Source organism: Rhinichthys klamathensis, unplaced genomic scaffold, assembly GCF_029890125.1.
Source record: "Rhinichthys klamathensis goyatoka isolate OS25496 unplaced genomic scaffold, OSU_Roscu_1.1 h1tg000127l_1, whole genome shotgun sequence".
NCBI lineage: Eukaryota > Metazoa > Chordata > Actinopteri > Cypriniformes > Leuciscidae > Rhinichthys > Rhinichthys klamathensis.
This window is the reverse complement of record NW_026606664.1, coordinates 1,995,717-2,010,286: the sequence shown is the minus strand read 5'-3', so window position 1 is coordinate 2,010,286 and position 14,570 is coordinate 1,995,717. Positions and strand designations below refer to the sequence as shown.

Genomic DNA, 14,570 nt, shown 5'->3' with positions numbered 1-14,570 from the left:
CCTGCCGGGTATTTTAAGTTGAGGTGCTATTTGTTTTTATATTAGACTTTTTCTATATTTACTGTTGCACTAAAGTCTAAAAGTGAAGATTTTATGTTATTTATTACTTGATTGTTCAAGCTACCTCACAGAAGTGCTCTGTTTGTTAACAGAGTTGTTGAATGTTAAAATAAGGTGAATTAAATAAAAAATAAGGAACATCCTGGACCTGTTTTTTCTCTCTTCTTTATTCTTTTTTTATGTATTATATAAGTATCGGATCGGGACTCGGTATCGGTAGATATTTAAAATCAAATGACTCGGACTCGGAAAAAAAACCCTGATCGGGACATCCCTAAAGTAAAACTGAAACATGTAGCCTCTCTCATTCAGCACAAATCCAAATGCTTACATTCGTGATGTGTTTTGGATGCTAAACTTATTTATTACGTAAACTAGGCTTTGTACCTCACTCGTGTATTAGTATCGACATAAAACATCATACTTCACATGAAATGTGTTTGGCATCATTCACTGTGGTCAGGCTGAACACCACAGATTGTACGGAGGACTAATTTAGTGTTCATTTATAATATAAAGTATTAATGTACTAATTTAAATTGAGCACAGTGTCACTTTTTATATGTTTGGTTGACTATTTTATTTTGATAATGAACAGCCTGCGATGTCAAGTTAGCACTGCTAGAACCGATATGTTGTGCGTGAGGCATCCGTCATTTATGGTCATATGGATAAAAGTAAGACACCATTCGAAACGGTTTACTTTTATTTGTGTATTAATCTCACAATAAAAACAAAACCATGTGCTTTTGTAAAATAAACCAAACAAACAGGATGCGCTTTCTGCTGTCTCGTTTTTCTTTTTTGTGGAGTTGTTCAAAAGCAAGCAGTATGGGAAACATCACAACAAATATTATGTATTTATTCTATTTGTAGTAGTAGTAGTAAATATATATATTTTTTACTTATTCCACAATAAAACATTAAACAAATTATTTTTCTAAAAATATTTTTGTTTAGTCTAGACATCAAGTGGCAACCCAAAACAGTACCAAAATTATTTATTGTCCTACAGTAAAATGTGGGTCCTTGATATGGTATAATGTTGTATTAGTGATAGATTTCAAAGTTCAAAAGAACAGCATTTATTGGAAATAGAAGACATTATAAGTGTCTTTAAAGTCACTTGACCAATTTAATTGTTTTAAATGTTTTTTTTCAAACAAGTTAAAGTTGAAGCATCAAGAAAAAGGAGTCTTTTGTTACATACTTAGATTTGATGTTCCTCAGAATCCTGGTGGAAATATTGGAAATTGTGGTTTCCAGGCTTGGAAACCGTTTAAAAAAAAGGATTTTTCTTAAGTGAAGATATACATGTCTACTCTAAAATATTTTTTCACCTATAAGTTGTGAGTTCAATCTCAACAAATGGGAAAATCATGAATCATATACATGTATATTGATATTGTGTTTTTAGTCATTGTATTTTACAGTTTTAGTCCATTTTTAGATTATTGTCATCAGATGATTCAGTTCACATCCTGTGTGAACGCCACTTAAAACGCATCTGTTCAGGCTCTCTACATACATATGATCATTTCCTAAGTTTATCAATATTGTTGAAAAAAAGCATAATTGTGAATTGACCAAATATTGTGTAAAATATGCATTCATTTGTTTTAGCACTTGTGTGTACATATTATTTGTCATTAAGACAAATGACACTATATAATATAATAGTCTATCTGACCTAATATGCTTGACTGTGGTGTTGTTTTACAGGCGAGAAGATGTCGGAAGAGGCGGTGCGTCAGACTCGTAGTCAGAAGCGGGCTCTGGAGCGAGATGCCCCTGCTTCGGAGGCCGACTTGAAAAAGGTCAAGCTGGAGAGAGGAGAACTGGGAGCTGTAGATGGACTGAAGACCAAAAGTGAACAGGCCAACAAGGTGGCTAACATCCTGCGGGCTGGGGAGGTGAAGGCCACCATCAAGGTGGAGGTACAGACCAGCGACGAGCCTGTGGACATGAGCACATCTAAGAGGTAGACCACAGGTCGAACATAAGAGTGTATTTTTATTCCCGAAACTCCTTTAATGAAATAACAAAGCTGATCTTAGGTAGTCGTGACCTGTGAACTGGAGAATTAGCGTGATCTCGGTCCTGCTGTTTCTCTCTTGTGTTTGTTCCGAGGGCTCTTAACCTCAGGCTGCTCCGCTGAGACTTCCTGCTTGTAGTTCTGAATATAAAGCGTCTGCTAAATGCAAAGTAAACAAGGTATCAAGTAGATGCAAAAGAGAACGGCCCGAGTTCACTCGTTTATATACCATGCGTACAATTCGAGTTTAACTTGAATTCCACGAATTTGGTCCAATATCGAAAAATAACAACTTGGGATGTAGAAAGTCAGAAACCATGCAATAAAGCATATGCAATAACTTTTTACTTTATTTTTCAATAAAGTTAAGTGATGCAGATAAAAGACTAAGTGCATAAATAGGAGAACGTTTGAATATTAATATGGTACCATTTTACAGCAAGGTTCAATTAAATAGCATTAGTTAATTCCCCAAACTTTTGAACGGTAGTGTATATATGTATGGATGTATGTGTAATATATAATAATTTATTATTTTTAATTTGTTCATTCATAATGCATGAAATAATGTTGAGTTATACAACTTGAATTAAGTAATTAGTATACCGAGAAATTAAGGTTAACAAATTGAACTTCACTATGAATGAAGTTTTACTATTAATATAATTACTCATGGACTTTATTTGCATGCAAATTTTTCCTGTTCCTGTCCATTCTTCATTATTGTATCGATAGTAGCGGAAAAATGTAAGTAGATTTCTTGCGTTTTTCTGAATTGCCAGGCCCGTTGCAAAGTAATTGCAAAGCTATTCTTAATGGTTTTTTATCATTAGTTGCTATTCAAAAGTGACCAAATCCATTAATAATAAAAAAAGATCTTGAAATGGTAACAAAATATTCCAAATAGCAATGCATCTTTGATAGTTAGTCTCGAAAAGTTTGTTTTGATTGTTAAACTCATTGCATGATAAACTAAAGGCAATTCCTATTTGTTTGTGATTGCATGATTAATGTAAAAAGCAAACAGAAGTCGTGATGAAGCAGAGTCGAGCTCGTGATAAAGGACAAAGGAGGTGGCCTGATGCCATGTGGGATGGGGGAGGGGCAGAAAGTTGAGTTGAAAGATGTCACACTCCACAAACACGACCGTCATATGCTCAACTCTTCCCAAAGACCACACTCGAGTATGCGCTTGCTCAGCACGCCAGTCTTCCCTCGGGTGGCACGCTGCCCCACTTCAAAAAAGAAAGAAGCAGCAGTCCGAAGCACTTTCCCCGTCGTACCTGAACCCTGACTGACTTTGCAAAAAGAGGCCTATGTCACAAACTGGTTTCAACCAGCCGTTGCCATGGTTTCCACACTGCCAGGAACAGTTAAAGAAAAGGGAGGGTGTGAGTCATGTGACCAGGGGGAAATTCTTGCATCACGTGATCTTGTTGATGCTGGTTAATACACAGGAAGTGATATAAAGTCACTTCTAGTGAAGTTTTGGTTGTGCACGTCATTAGATAAACTCCCATGAAGAACCTCAGTGGTTCCAGTAAACTTGGGCATGTTGTGTTTTGACGGATGGATTTAATTGGTCGGTTTCCTTTTAAGGAAACTGACGTTCTGCCCATGGATGTGTTATGTTTCTTCCTGTCCTTTTTACTTGAATGGGCCGTACTTTAGGAACGTTTACTTGTCTGCCTGATGAAAAGGGTACAATACTTGTTGCACATTTGAGCTTAGAGGGTGATAAAATGCACCGAAAAGTAAGTACTATAAGAAGAACTTTAACCATATCTAGGGACCAGAATGACTTTTTAGTCTTAGACCAGTATGCATCCACTCAGAAATCCCTAGCAACGCCCTAACAGCCTAGAACACTATATCATGAAACAACACATTAGCATCACATCAGCATGCAAACATGTGAGGGTGTGTTTTTGCATGCTATTACTTCAGGAGGCATTTTTACAATTCTAGCTCAGCAAGCGATTAAAATGCACTAACAAAATTTGGTATAAAGGAACTTAAAGCATATTTAGGGACCAGAATGACTCGGGGAATAAGCTCTTTAGACCAGTATGAGTCCATTCAGAAAACCGTAACAAAGGCCTAACAACAACCTAGAACACACTAGCATTGTCAGCACACAAACGTTAACTTGTTGTCTTCAGAAAATGTAGCTGCTACAGTTGCCTCCCAAGAAGCCAATTTCACTATTGACGAGTGTGTTGTTGCGATATGTTTAGTATTTGACCCTTATCCTATAAGCAGCAGATTTCCTATCAGCGGTCGGAGCAGAAGCATGAAAGAGGTTGTCTTTGTTGATATGCGAGCACCCTGTCTTCAGTGAAAGTTGAGGACGGAGTACACACAATAGCCTGGACGCTAGCCATCCCATCCCTTCCCCCTCCTCCTCCTCCGTCGTCCCTCAGGAGGGGCCGTAGACCTACTCTGGGTACAGCTCTACTGTCCTTACAAGTCATCAACGTGACACCGCTCTCGTATTGCTCCTTATGGCTGATTTGAACTTGGAGCAGCTTGTGTTTAATCGAACCGTGAAAATGTTTCATTTTCGTGTTAAGAGGCCTTCTAAAACTTCTTGCGCCGCTTCCTTGAAGAGCATTTCTTTTTAAGTGTTTTTTTTTACCAAATGTGCAAACGGAGGTCATAGGACGACCTCTAGTGGGCAGTGCAGGAAATGCAGCTTTAGGTGAGGAGCAGTGGGCCATTAGTATATAGTATATACTGCATACTTAGCTTTATAATATGTAAATATATACTATTGTAAATAATCAAACAAATAAAATTGTAAATGTCAAACAATGCTAAACGTTTTAAACAGTAGCACACTACATTGTCATGATGTAAATCAGCATGTTGGCTTCCAGTAGTTATCTCTGAAAATAAATAAATAAATAAAAATACAATCATGAATAAAGAAAAATAATAACAAACATAAAATGTTTATAATTATAACAATAATAAATTGATTATGAATGCAAAATATTTCCTTTTATTTTGTGTAATAATAATCATCGTTGTTGTTTTTATTTATGATATAAAATAAAGGAAATATTTTTGCATTTATAATCCATTTATCATTATAATCATTTTATGTTTGTTATTATTATTTTTGTTTATTATTATTTCTTTGCTCCAAATATTTTCTATTTTATATCATAAAAAAACCAACAACGATGATTAGTATTACACAAAATAAAAGGAAATATTTTGCATTTATAATCAATTTAAAAGAAATGCAAAAAAATATTTTGCATTTATAATCAATAAAATAAAGAAATAATAAACAATAATAACAAACATAAAATGATTATAATGATAAATGGATTATAAATGCAAAATATTTCCTTTATTTTATATAATAATGATAATAATAATAATCGTTGTTATTATTACCATTATTATTATATAAAATAAATAAAATATTTAGTAGTTTTAATCCTGTTTTGATTACAAAATAATAAAGACAATATTTTGCATATTTAATCCAGCTTTTTTAATAAAACTCTTTGGTAGTATGAGCAAATAATGAGTCTAGAAAGTGTATTGCATTGTGGGATGAAGTACTTCACATTCTGAATATTCAGGTATTTAACATCATGTTTTCAGCCCTGACTCATGTTTTCCCGTCTGTCTCTCTCAGCGACATAAAGAAAGAGCGACCTTCGACGCCAGATGATGATGTCATTGTTTTGTCAGACAATGAGCCTTCTAGTCCTTGTATGAATGGGGTCAGCTACAGTTTTAAGAAGACAGATACCGAGATGCTAATGGTAACAATGTCATGTCTTTTTGACACGACTTGTCAAGTTTTGCACACAGACTTCATGCTTTAAATGCCCCGTTCACTTGCTAACGTGACCTTCCCTCTTCATGGCACGTGCAGAAAAGCAGCCCGGCAGAACGGGAGCACATCATAAAGCAGCTGCAAGAAGAACTGCGTCTGCAGGAGGCCAAACTCGTCCTGCTGAAGAAACTCCGGCAGAGTCAGACACAAAAAGACGTTGTGCAAAAGGTAACGGGTTTAAAAGAAACGTAAGATGAACATAACACAACAACAAATAATGTCTTTCTAGTCAAATCCAGTTGTTTGAGGTATAAAACTGACCTTTTCTGTTTTGCAGTCAACCAATTCTGTGGCTGCTCCTCCACCTCTCGTCAGGGGCAGCATCTCATCCACTAAAGGACCCCTTCAGGTCAGTGCCAGTCACTCACACAGGACATGTTTTTTCGAGCTGAACTGTGAAGAGCTATTGAGACTTAAATACGTGGGTTGATTTCAGGTCTCCAACCGAAACTCAGGGACAGTCATTCCTCCTCCTCTGGTTCGAGGTGGAGCGCAGGTCTCCAAGCACGGCTCTGTAGTCATGCCACCCTTAGTCAGAGGCTCACAGGTATGCATAGTCTTTGCTATCTTAGCTAAAAAAACAGCTTTAGCTTTGAAATGAATCCTCTTTCTTTGCCGTTTGTGTGTTGTAGCCCATTGCCGTGACCCCGCAGCAGATTGCGACCCTACGGCAGCAGCAGCACCAGCACTCGGGGTCTGGTCCTCCTCCTCTCCTGCTGGGCGCGCGCACCTCTGTACCCAGCGTGCAGGTGCAGGGCCAGAGGATCATTCAGCAGGGCCTGATCCGGGTCGCCAGTGTAGCCGGCACAAACGTCCTGGTCTCACAGGTCACTGTCATTCACTTGCTGTATATTATATATTTATTACAGTAATATTAGTAGATGCAGTAAAAATATTTATAATGCTTAATGTTTATAAATAATATTATAGTATAGTACATTTATTTTAATATTTATGTGTTTTGTATTATATGTATAAATATTTTATATTGTATTTTTACAATTAAAGCTACTAATGAACATATTTATTTAATATTTAGTAATATTTAAGTATAGTATTAAAACATTTAGTTTTATACATTTATTTGAATGATTTTTATACATTTTTAATAATATATATATTTTTTATTAAACTACTAACTAGAAGCATATACAATTTATAATATACATTTTTGCTATTATAGTATTAGAACTTTTACATTTTTACATTTTATAATTGTATACATTGTTATACATTTTATAACATTATTTTAATTATACTATTAAAAACTAGTAAATATTTATAATATTTTTGCTATCATATCCTTAAATTAACTTAGTACAGTAGTTGTATTATACATATTTTATTATTATATATAAACATATTATATTAGCAGTATATTTTATTGTACGTACACAAAGCTACTATAAACTTGGTGTGTGTGTGCTATATGCATATATACATTTTATATTTAATACGGCATATAAAAGTTTATAATTTTACATTTTTGCTATTATATGCTTAGTTAGATGTAGTAGCTATATTATACAAACTATATATATATATATTTATATATAAATGCCATAATAAAAATGTATATACTTCACGAAGTATGCTATGAACAAAAGGTTTATGAAAGAACAAAAATGCTTGCAACATGAAAGATATTTTGTATATTTCTGTGTACAACATCAAATTTGTCTTGATGAACTGATATTCTAGAAATCATCTCACCGTCATGTTTTCCCATGTCCAGGCCTCTTCAACCGGTTTGAAGACCTCTCAGTCTGGTCTGGGCAGCAGCACCTCAACTGTCAACTCCAACGATTCTCCCGCCAGCCGGCAGGCCGCCGCCAAACTTGCGTTACGGAAACAGTTGGAGAAAACCCTCCTTGAGATCCCACCACCTAAACCTCCAGCACCAGAGCTCAATTTCCTGCCCTCGGCAGCCAATAATGAGTTCATATACCTGGTGGGGCTGGAGATGGTGGTGCAGAACCTGCTAGACACACTGGCTAAAAGTGGGTACAGCCTAGAAAAGCACATGCATGAGCTGTGAAACTATACCATGCTAATGTCACTTCTTTTCTATCCAGGTAAGCAGCCGCAGACTGAATCTGCATCAACCACGGCACCCAAGGAGCCTTTTAAGTGTTCCCAGTGCCAGACAGACTTCACCTCTCGCTGGAGGCAGGAGAAGAGCAACGGCTCCATCCTGTGTGAGCATTGCATGAGCTCCAACCAGAAGAAGGTGCTGAAGGCCGAGCACACCAGCCGCCTGAAGGCCGCATTCGTCAAAGCCCTGCAGCAGGAGCAAGAGATCGAGCAGCGCATCCTGCAGCAGGCCGCCTCCTCGCCCGTCTCCAAGACCACCACCACCTCATCTTCGTCGTCCTCATCCTCGCCGGTGATTAAATCCGAACACGTGCTGGTGTCTCCGCAGTACAAGCAGGTGCGCACGTCGCTGGCCCAGCAGACCAACAGAGGGACGTCGGTCGGTCGCTACCACACCATCACCACTAAGCAGGTAATGGATCCGCCTAGCTCGGCTGGTGTGTGTCCACACTCCATAACAAAGCTTTTTTCAGATTTTTAACATGTTTTTTTTTCCTCTCAGACTCCAGGCCAGCTGTCCCGCAGCATACAGCAGGCGGTGAGTGCGGGCGCACGCGGGGTGAGCCACAGCTTCTCCACGTCCTCTCAGCTCCAGAACGCCGTCACGGCCGCCGCGCTGGTCAGCAGGCCAGGTAAGCATGTCGTGAGGGCTGGGGAAAAGGGCTCCAGCAGCAGCAACCCCAACACCAATACCTGGAGGAAACAGAACAGCGGCACCACAGGTAGATGATGCCTACTTAAAAAAGTGTCTGCCCCTTCCTGTCTCCTCTTTTCCTGTATCCTTTTCCTGTATCTACGCACCTTTTTTGGTGTACAGTAGCTGATTGATACTGCAAAGGGCACACATACAAAAATGGCCCAAAAGTGCCCGTTAACAAACATACATACACACAAATCCAGTATATTTTATTTTATATATTCAGTAGTCAACATTTAAAGTGGATCAAAACCTTTCATCAAAGTTATACATGAATTTTGAACAATACCCTTTCTTGTCTTAGGACAACTTTGATGAACTTTAAATGTTGACCACTGTATATTAGGTATATTTTTTTTGTATTTTGATGAACGGAATAGTACAGAATTTTAACAATGATCATACTTGTAATAAGTAAATGTCCTCTTTTTTATCACTTTTTTATTGTATTTGATTTTATTTATTTATTTGACATTTTTTGGTATGTAAAAAATAGAAATTTTTAAGTTGTCAAATCTGTTACCATCATTTTGTGTCACTATTGATTATTACAGTTCTGTATTTGATTATTATTATAAATCAATGATTTTTTAATTAATCAAAAACCATCATATGACATCATCCTTTCATTTGGTACTTTTTGATTATTCAAAAACCGTTTGTCATCTTTTTTAACTCTGGACAGGTAAATGTCTCTTCTCTTCTTTTTTTTTAACCACTTTATCTTTATCTTAAATTTGTAAGAAGTGGACAATCTTAAAATGTCAACCCTGTTACCATCACAACTGTCGATTTATTAAAATTCAGTATTATTCAATTAATTAAAAACTCATATGGCATCATCCTTTCCACTCTTTGTGGATGCGTACATTTTTCCTTTCTGTACCTTTTCTTGCATTATTAGGCATGTTAAACTGAAAATCTTCCCTGTTATCATGAATTTTGCATAGTAAACAATTGATTATTGAAAAAAAAATGGGTATTGGTAAAAAATATCAGCAGTTGTTTTTCTAATAAACAACTTGTAGTGTCATGACCTTTAGCATAGGGCTATAGTAATTGCTAGGTAAATATCAAACTGTGTCAACACGGTTACCTCACAACCCTGTTTTGAAAGGCAAAGCTAGCTTGCAGTGCAGTCATTAACGGTCTTTGTTCAAAAAAATCTTGTAGATATGTATTTGGTCATCCTTTTGAAATGAATGATCATTAACCACTTCACATTCTCCCCCGACAGGTGTCACCATGGCTTATGTCAACCCCAGTCTGTCCGTGCACAGGACTACGTCTCCGGTGGACCGTCAGCGAGAGTACCTCTTGGACATGATCCCTTCCCGCTCCATTTCCCAAACGGCAAACACATGGAAGTAGTGCCCTGATTAAATCACCCTCAATTTTCACACAATTATAGTCCTGTCTTGTTGGACATTTGGTCGGTTATCAGTATCAGACAACCAGCCCTTAAGCAATAATAAAATTAAAAAATTATTATATTTTCTCTCTATTTCTCCTGTGTTCCGAGACCCTCAGTTGTACAGTCTAAGGTAAGACCCCATAGGCCAACAAGTGTCCTAGAGAAGAACTGTACCTGGATCAGAGATCAAGGAGACACAAGGACCTTTTCTTCAGGCCTTTGTATCCATCTACTGAATTTCTCCATTACCCAATGGGCTTTAGTGATCTAATACACATCCATGGTGGTGATATCACCCACAACTCTCAATTTACGGCCCTCCAGGTGGAGAAATTCCTCCATTATGTGAAACTAAAGCCTCCGTTCAGCATTTTCAGAGACTCATGGACATGCTTACCCACAGAAAGTGGAGGACACAGGACCGGAGAGATCCTGCGTGACGCCACGGATTGACCTTTTTGTGGACCATCTACATGCTATCCAATCACTTCAGCTACGATTTCTGCCCCACAGCGTCTCATGAACAGATATGAAAGTGTATGTTTGTGTATTTGATGTCAATACATTGCTTTTTTTGTTTTGTTTTTAAGCTTCACTGTGGACTCATTCCACCCTTTTCAAAATGGCCTTTTTTAAAGGCTACGAGTTTACGGAATTGTTATACTGTTGAGGTGGTTATACATCTGCTGGTGTAGTGTGTGTTTTTAAATACTTTGGGTTGTTTCTTTTTTTTCTTTGTAAGCTTCTTAAAGACATTTAACCAAGAGTTGTGCATCAGGGATGGTTACAGAGATGGACGTAACTAACAAAAAGCAGCAGCCACAACAGGACTACTACTTCTAGACCTTCATGTTTGTGCGATTTGTTAATCAGATGAGTCTGACGGTAGCTCATTTTTATTTTTCTTACAGGAACAATTGATATATTACGTTACACTTTGTTACCGTTGTGATGTGCTCCCCCTTAGGCTTTCTTGTAACAGCATCTAGGTAATATTTGGATGTTGTGTTATTTATAAATGTCACTTTAGATGAAGGAAATCCTGTTAGCTCCTTCCCAAATAGCTTCAAAGGGTTGTGAATTTAAGATTGGACTGTATTTAGGGTGTATAAATGCAAATTTTTTTTGTTTAAAGCACAATTCGTTTGTGTCCCGTCTACCATTTTAGATCCTGTTGGAAGTCGTACCGCTTAAGTCACGGCTTTATCTTTCCTTAAAGGAAATGTTTGGGTTGAAAGCATTTCTGCTTATTGAATGTAGCACACAATCTTAGCTAAATGAAATTGAGTCCTACCTGTCAGGTGGTGGTCATGTTATTTTTACCATCTCTTATTTTCCTTTCATCCGATTTGGTTTGCTAGCAGTACGCTCTGTATTTTAGCAGTTATGTATATTATATACTACAGCTCGGGTCCTTAGTCATTGCAGTACAACAAACACATCAAGTAAGGTCTGCTTCAGTCGATTCATCTTTTTCTTTTCTCGGAATGATCCGTTCCGTGATCTCGAATGCCTGTGTAGTGTTTCGGTCACAAAAGCTGACTGTTGTTCTGACTACTGCCTGCTGCTGACAACTAACACCATTCCATGTCCCCCGGGATGCTGCCATTGTGCACATCTCTTTTATGAATTGTTTAAAAAAAAAAACCACACAAAAAACCTTATTTTTTTTCATCTGTTTCTGCTCTATCAGCTATTAATTATAATAAAAACTAATTTTAACCAGTTTCATCTGTTGTGTGGGTGTATTTTGAGTGTTTTTTTTTAATATATAATCTAATTTGAATTCATTTAATGAACTTTCGGGTGTTTGAGGGGCAATGTGAATGCTTTTAGTCAGGGTGGACAACGTGGGTAATTTGATATGAATGAAAGGGCTATGAGGGATATAGATGTAAGTTTCAAATGGAATAAAATTAAAAATTGCAATTATTTACTCATGTTGTTCTAAACTGATTGCTGTTATGTTCAAGTAGAATGGAAAAGTAGACTTTTTAAATAAATTTGAATGGCTCTAACCATACAAAAGCACAGTGACCAATTGATCATTTTTTTTAGCATTTAAATTGTTGTATGAATGTAATTTTATATCTACAATTAAATGCAATAAGATTGCATGTATGAATAAATAGTGTGAATTGTATTATATTGTCATTTGGCCACCTTGCTCTCTAGATATCACTATCTTCATGGGCCATTAAAAGACACGCTTCGGTCACCCACTTACCTTTCTCAACCATTCTTATTAGAGCAATTTACGAGTTTCTCCATTGCTTGAAGATATTCAGCCTCAGATTGTTCTCCCAAAACAATAAAACTGATCATTTTCCTCAATCATGATTGATGTCCATGAAATTCAGAGATTATGACACTCTTTTCTAAACACTGACTGTTTTTCTGCAATTGCACACATTGTTTTATTAGCTCTTGTTCTTCAGCCTTGTCCCATCTGCAGCCACTGATGTTCTGCCACCTGTTGAATGGTCGGACGTGTGGAAGGATTAAACTGGAGCAGAGTACGGATGAAGACCCGACATGGTTCCTCAACAGGAGCGTCATCCGGATAAACCAGAGACTTCCGCTGAAGCCGGTGAAGTCTTCTCACATTGGTGTCATCGAACGGCATCTTTCCAGTCACCATGATGTATAGAATCACCCCGAGGCTCCATACGTCATACTTCTTTGGGTCGTACGGCGTTCCCATGATGACTTCAGGTGGAGTATAGGCTGCAGAACCGCAGAAGGTGTGACTGAGCTCTGATGGGTCTTGAATGCTGCGGGCGAAACCAAAGTCTGTAATCTTTACTTGTTCTTCGGCTGTCAACAGTATGTTTTCGCATTTGAGGTCCCGATGGACGACGTCCATCTGGTGGAGGTAGTTGACAGCACTGACCATCTGAGAGAACAAGGTTTTGCTTTGGTCTTCTGGGATGCGATTCACTTCATGTATCTTCTGAAGGAGATCTTTTGCAGCAGCTTCCATCACGATACAGAGTCGCTTACCGGCCACCTCGATGAATTCGTGCATTTGGACAATGTGGTCGTGCCTCACTTGTCTTAAAACTGCCAGTTCCCTTGGGAGAAACTTTCGGACGAAATCCTCGGGGGCCTTTACGCGGTCCACGATTTTGATGGCCACATTACAGTGGTGCTTCTGAGAGGTGGCGAGCTTGACTTGGGAAAAACTGCCTTCACCAATCGAGGAGATGAACTTGTAGCCCATGCCTTTCAAAATGTTATTAATAGACATCGTTGTATATCTCACAGGAGTTTAGACACCTTGGATTGAGTTTGGATCATGTTGCTCACCTTTGCTGCAAAGTGTCTTTTAACAGGCATTGGCATTTGAATAGCATTCTATTCTGTGATGTCATAATGGAACACCACATGGTGTTTGACTGGACACATGCTGTTAAGAAACAGTAATTTAGCCCACTGATTTGTATCTTTACTCAATTAAATCCCAATTAATGCCTGATATAGTTTTGTATTTGCTTATTTTTTCTTAAACTTGACTGACTGTTGAGAACTCCATGATCATAAAAAAAGAAAGAAAAGTTTTTGTCCATTGTTGACTGTTGTCAAAATTGCCCAAAGTCATAAACACAGCAACCTTTGAATTGTTTTGGTTTGTTCGCCCTGCTCCAGAAAAATATAAAAATTTGGAAGTGTTTTTCACCCAGACCAATGGATGGTCTGGGTGAAAAACTTTCCGACTTTCTGGCAGTGTCCGACTTTCTGATTAAAAAATAAAGGTAACAACTTTATATCTCTGACTTAATATCTCATATTTGTCATTTTCTTCTAGTCATCTATTAATATCTCACAATGTGACTCAGCCTACTTTAAATACTAATTCACAATGACGTTTTTATTTTTCACTATTGAGGCGGGAAACAGGCTTCCACACACAATGGACGACTCCTCGCGCCACCAAAAGGTTGATTCAATTCCTAATGATTCTACAACCATAATTTTAAAGATGTGCAAGGAGAGACCAGCGTTGAATATTCGAGAAGATACGTCTTGGGAACAGTTTGTTTCACGGAAACGTCCTTAATCCACTTACCAAAAATGCAGTTTGTTCAGCCTCAACGTATTATTTCGACGCCCTACTTTACGCCTATGGTGAGTGATAAGATTAGTCATTAAGTTGATTCTAATTGTACATTTACACATTCGTCTCATTAGTTTTCGATGAACTCGAGTTCAATTTACTGTGTTTATTTCCCCATTCTTTTAATAGGAGAACTTTGTGCTTGTCTGCAATGACACGATACGACCTCTAAACGGCAGTGTGGCGCTAACTGTAGCCATCTCCATTAATCCAGGTATGTTTCCATTAATTATAACACACATTATTTAAAACATTGCATACTGCTTATGTTAAATGTAAACAAACTAACCAATA

At 37.6% G+C, this 14,570-nt stretch overlaps 2 protein-coding genes across 7 annotated transcripts in view; one reads left to right on the top strand and one right to left on the bottom strand.

The window, feature by feature from the left end:
- gatad2ab (GATA zinc finger domain containing 2Ab) overlaps window positions 1-11,884 on the top strand; it is a 33,031-nt gene extending 21,147 nt beyond the window's left edge. For 5 of the 6 annotated variants that reach the window (XM_056256452.1, XM_056256457.1, XM_056256453.1 and 2 more), the window contains 10 exons: window positions 1,783-2,041; window positions 5,751-5,880; window positions 5,994-6,122; window positions 6,232-6,303; window positions 6,391-6,501; window positions 6,587-6,781; window positions 7,690-7,954; window positions 8,030-8,460; window positions 8,551-8,770; window positions 9,983-11,884. In XM_056256452.1, the coding sequence (XP_056112427.1) occupies window positions 1,783-2,041; window positions 5,751-5,880; window positions 5,994-6,122; window positions 6,232-6,303; window positions 6,391-6,501; window positions 6,587-6,781; window positions 7,690-7,954; window positions 8,030-8,460; window positions 8,551-8,770; window positions 9,983-10,116 (1,946 nt within the window). In that variant the 3' untranslated portion in view covers window positions 10,117-11,884. The remainder of the gene's footprint in view (window positions 1-1,782; window positions 2,042-5,750; window positions 5,881-5,993; window positions 6,123-6,231; window positions 6,304-6,390; window positions 6,502-6,586; window positions 6,782-7,689; window positions 7,955-8,029; window positions 8,461-8,550; window positions 8,771-9,982) is intronic. The other variant, XM_056256455.1, reaches the window with a different exon arrangement.
- Window positions 11,885-12,551: 667 nt separating this feature from the next.
- Window positions 12,552-13,475, bottom strand: tssk6 (testis-specific serine kinase 6). The gene has a single exon (XM_056256449.1). The coding sequence runs from the start codon at window positions 13,407-13,409 to the stop codon at window positions 12,594-12,596; it is 816 nt and encodes a 271-aa protein (XP_056112424.1). The 5' UTR covers window positions 13,410-13,475; the 3' UTR covers window positions 12,552-12,593.
- Between the last annotated feature and the right edge of the window lie 1,095 nt (window positions 13,476-14,570).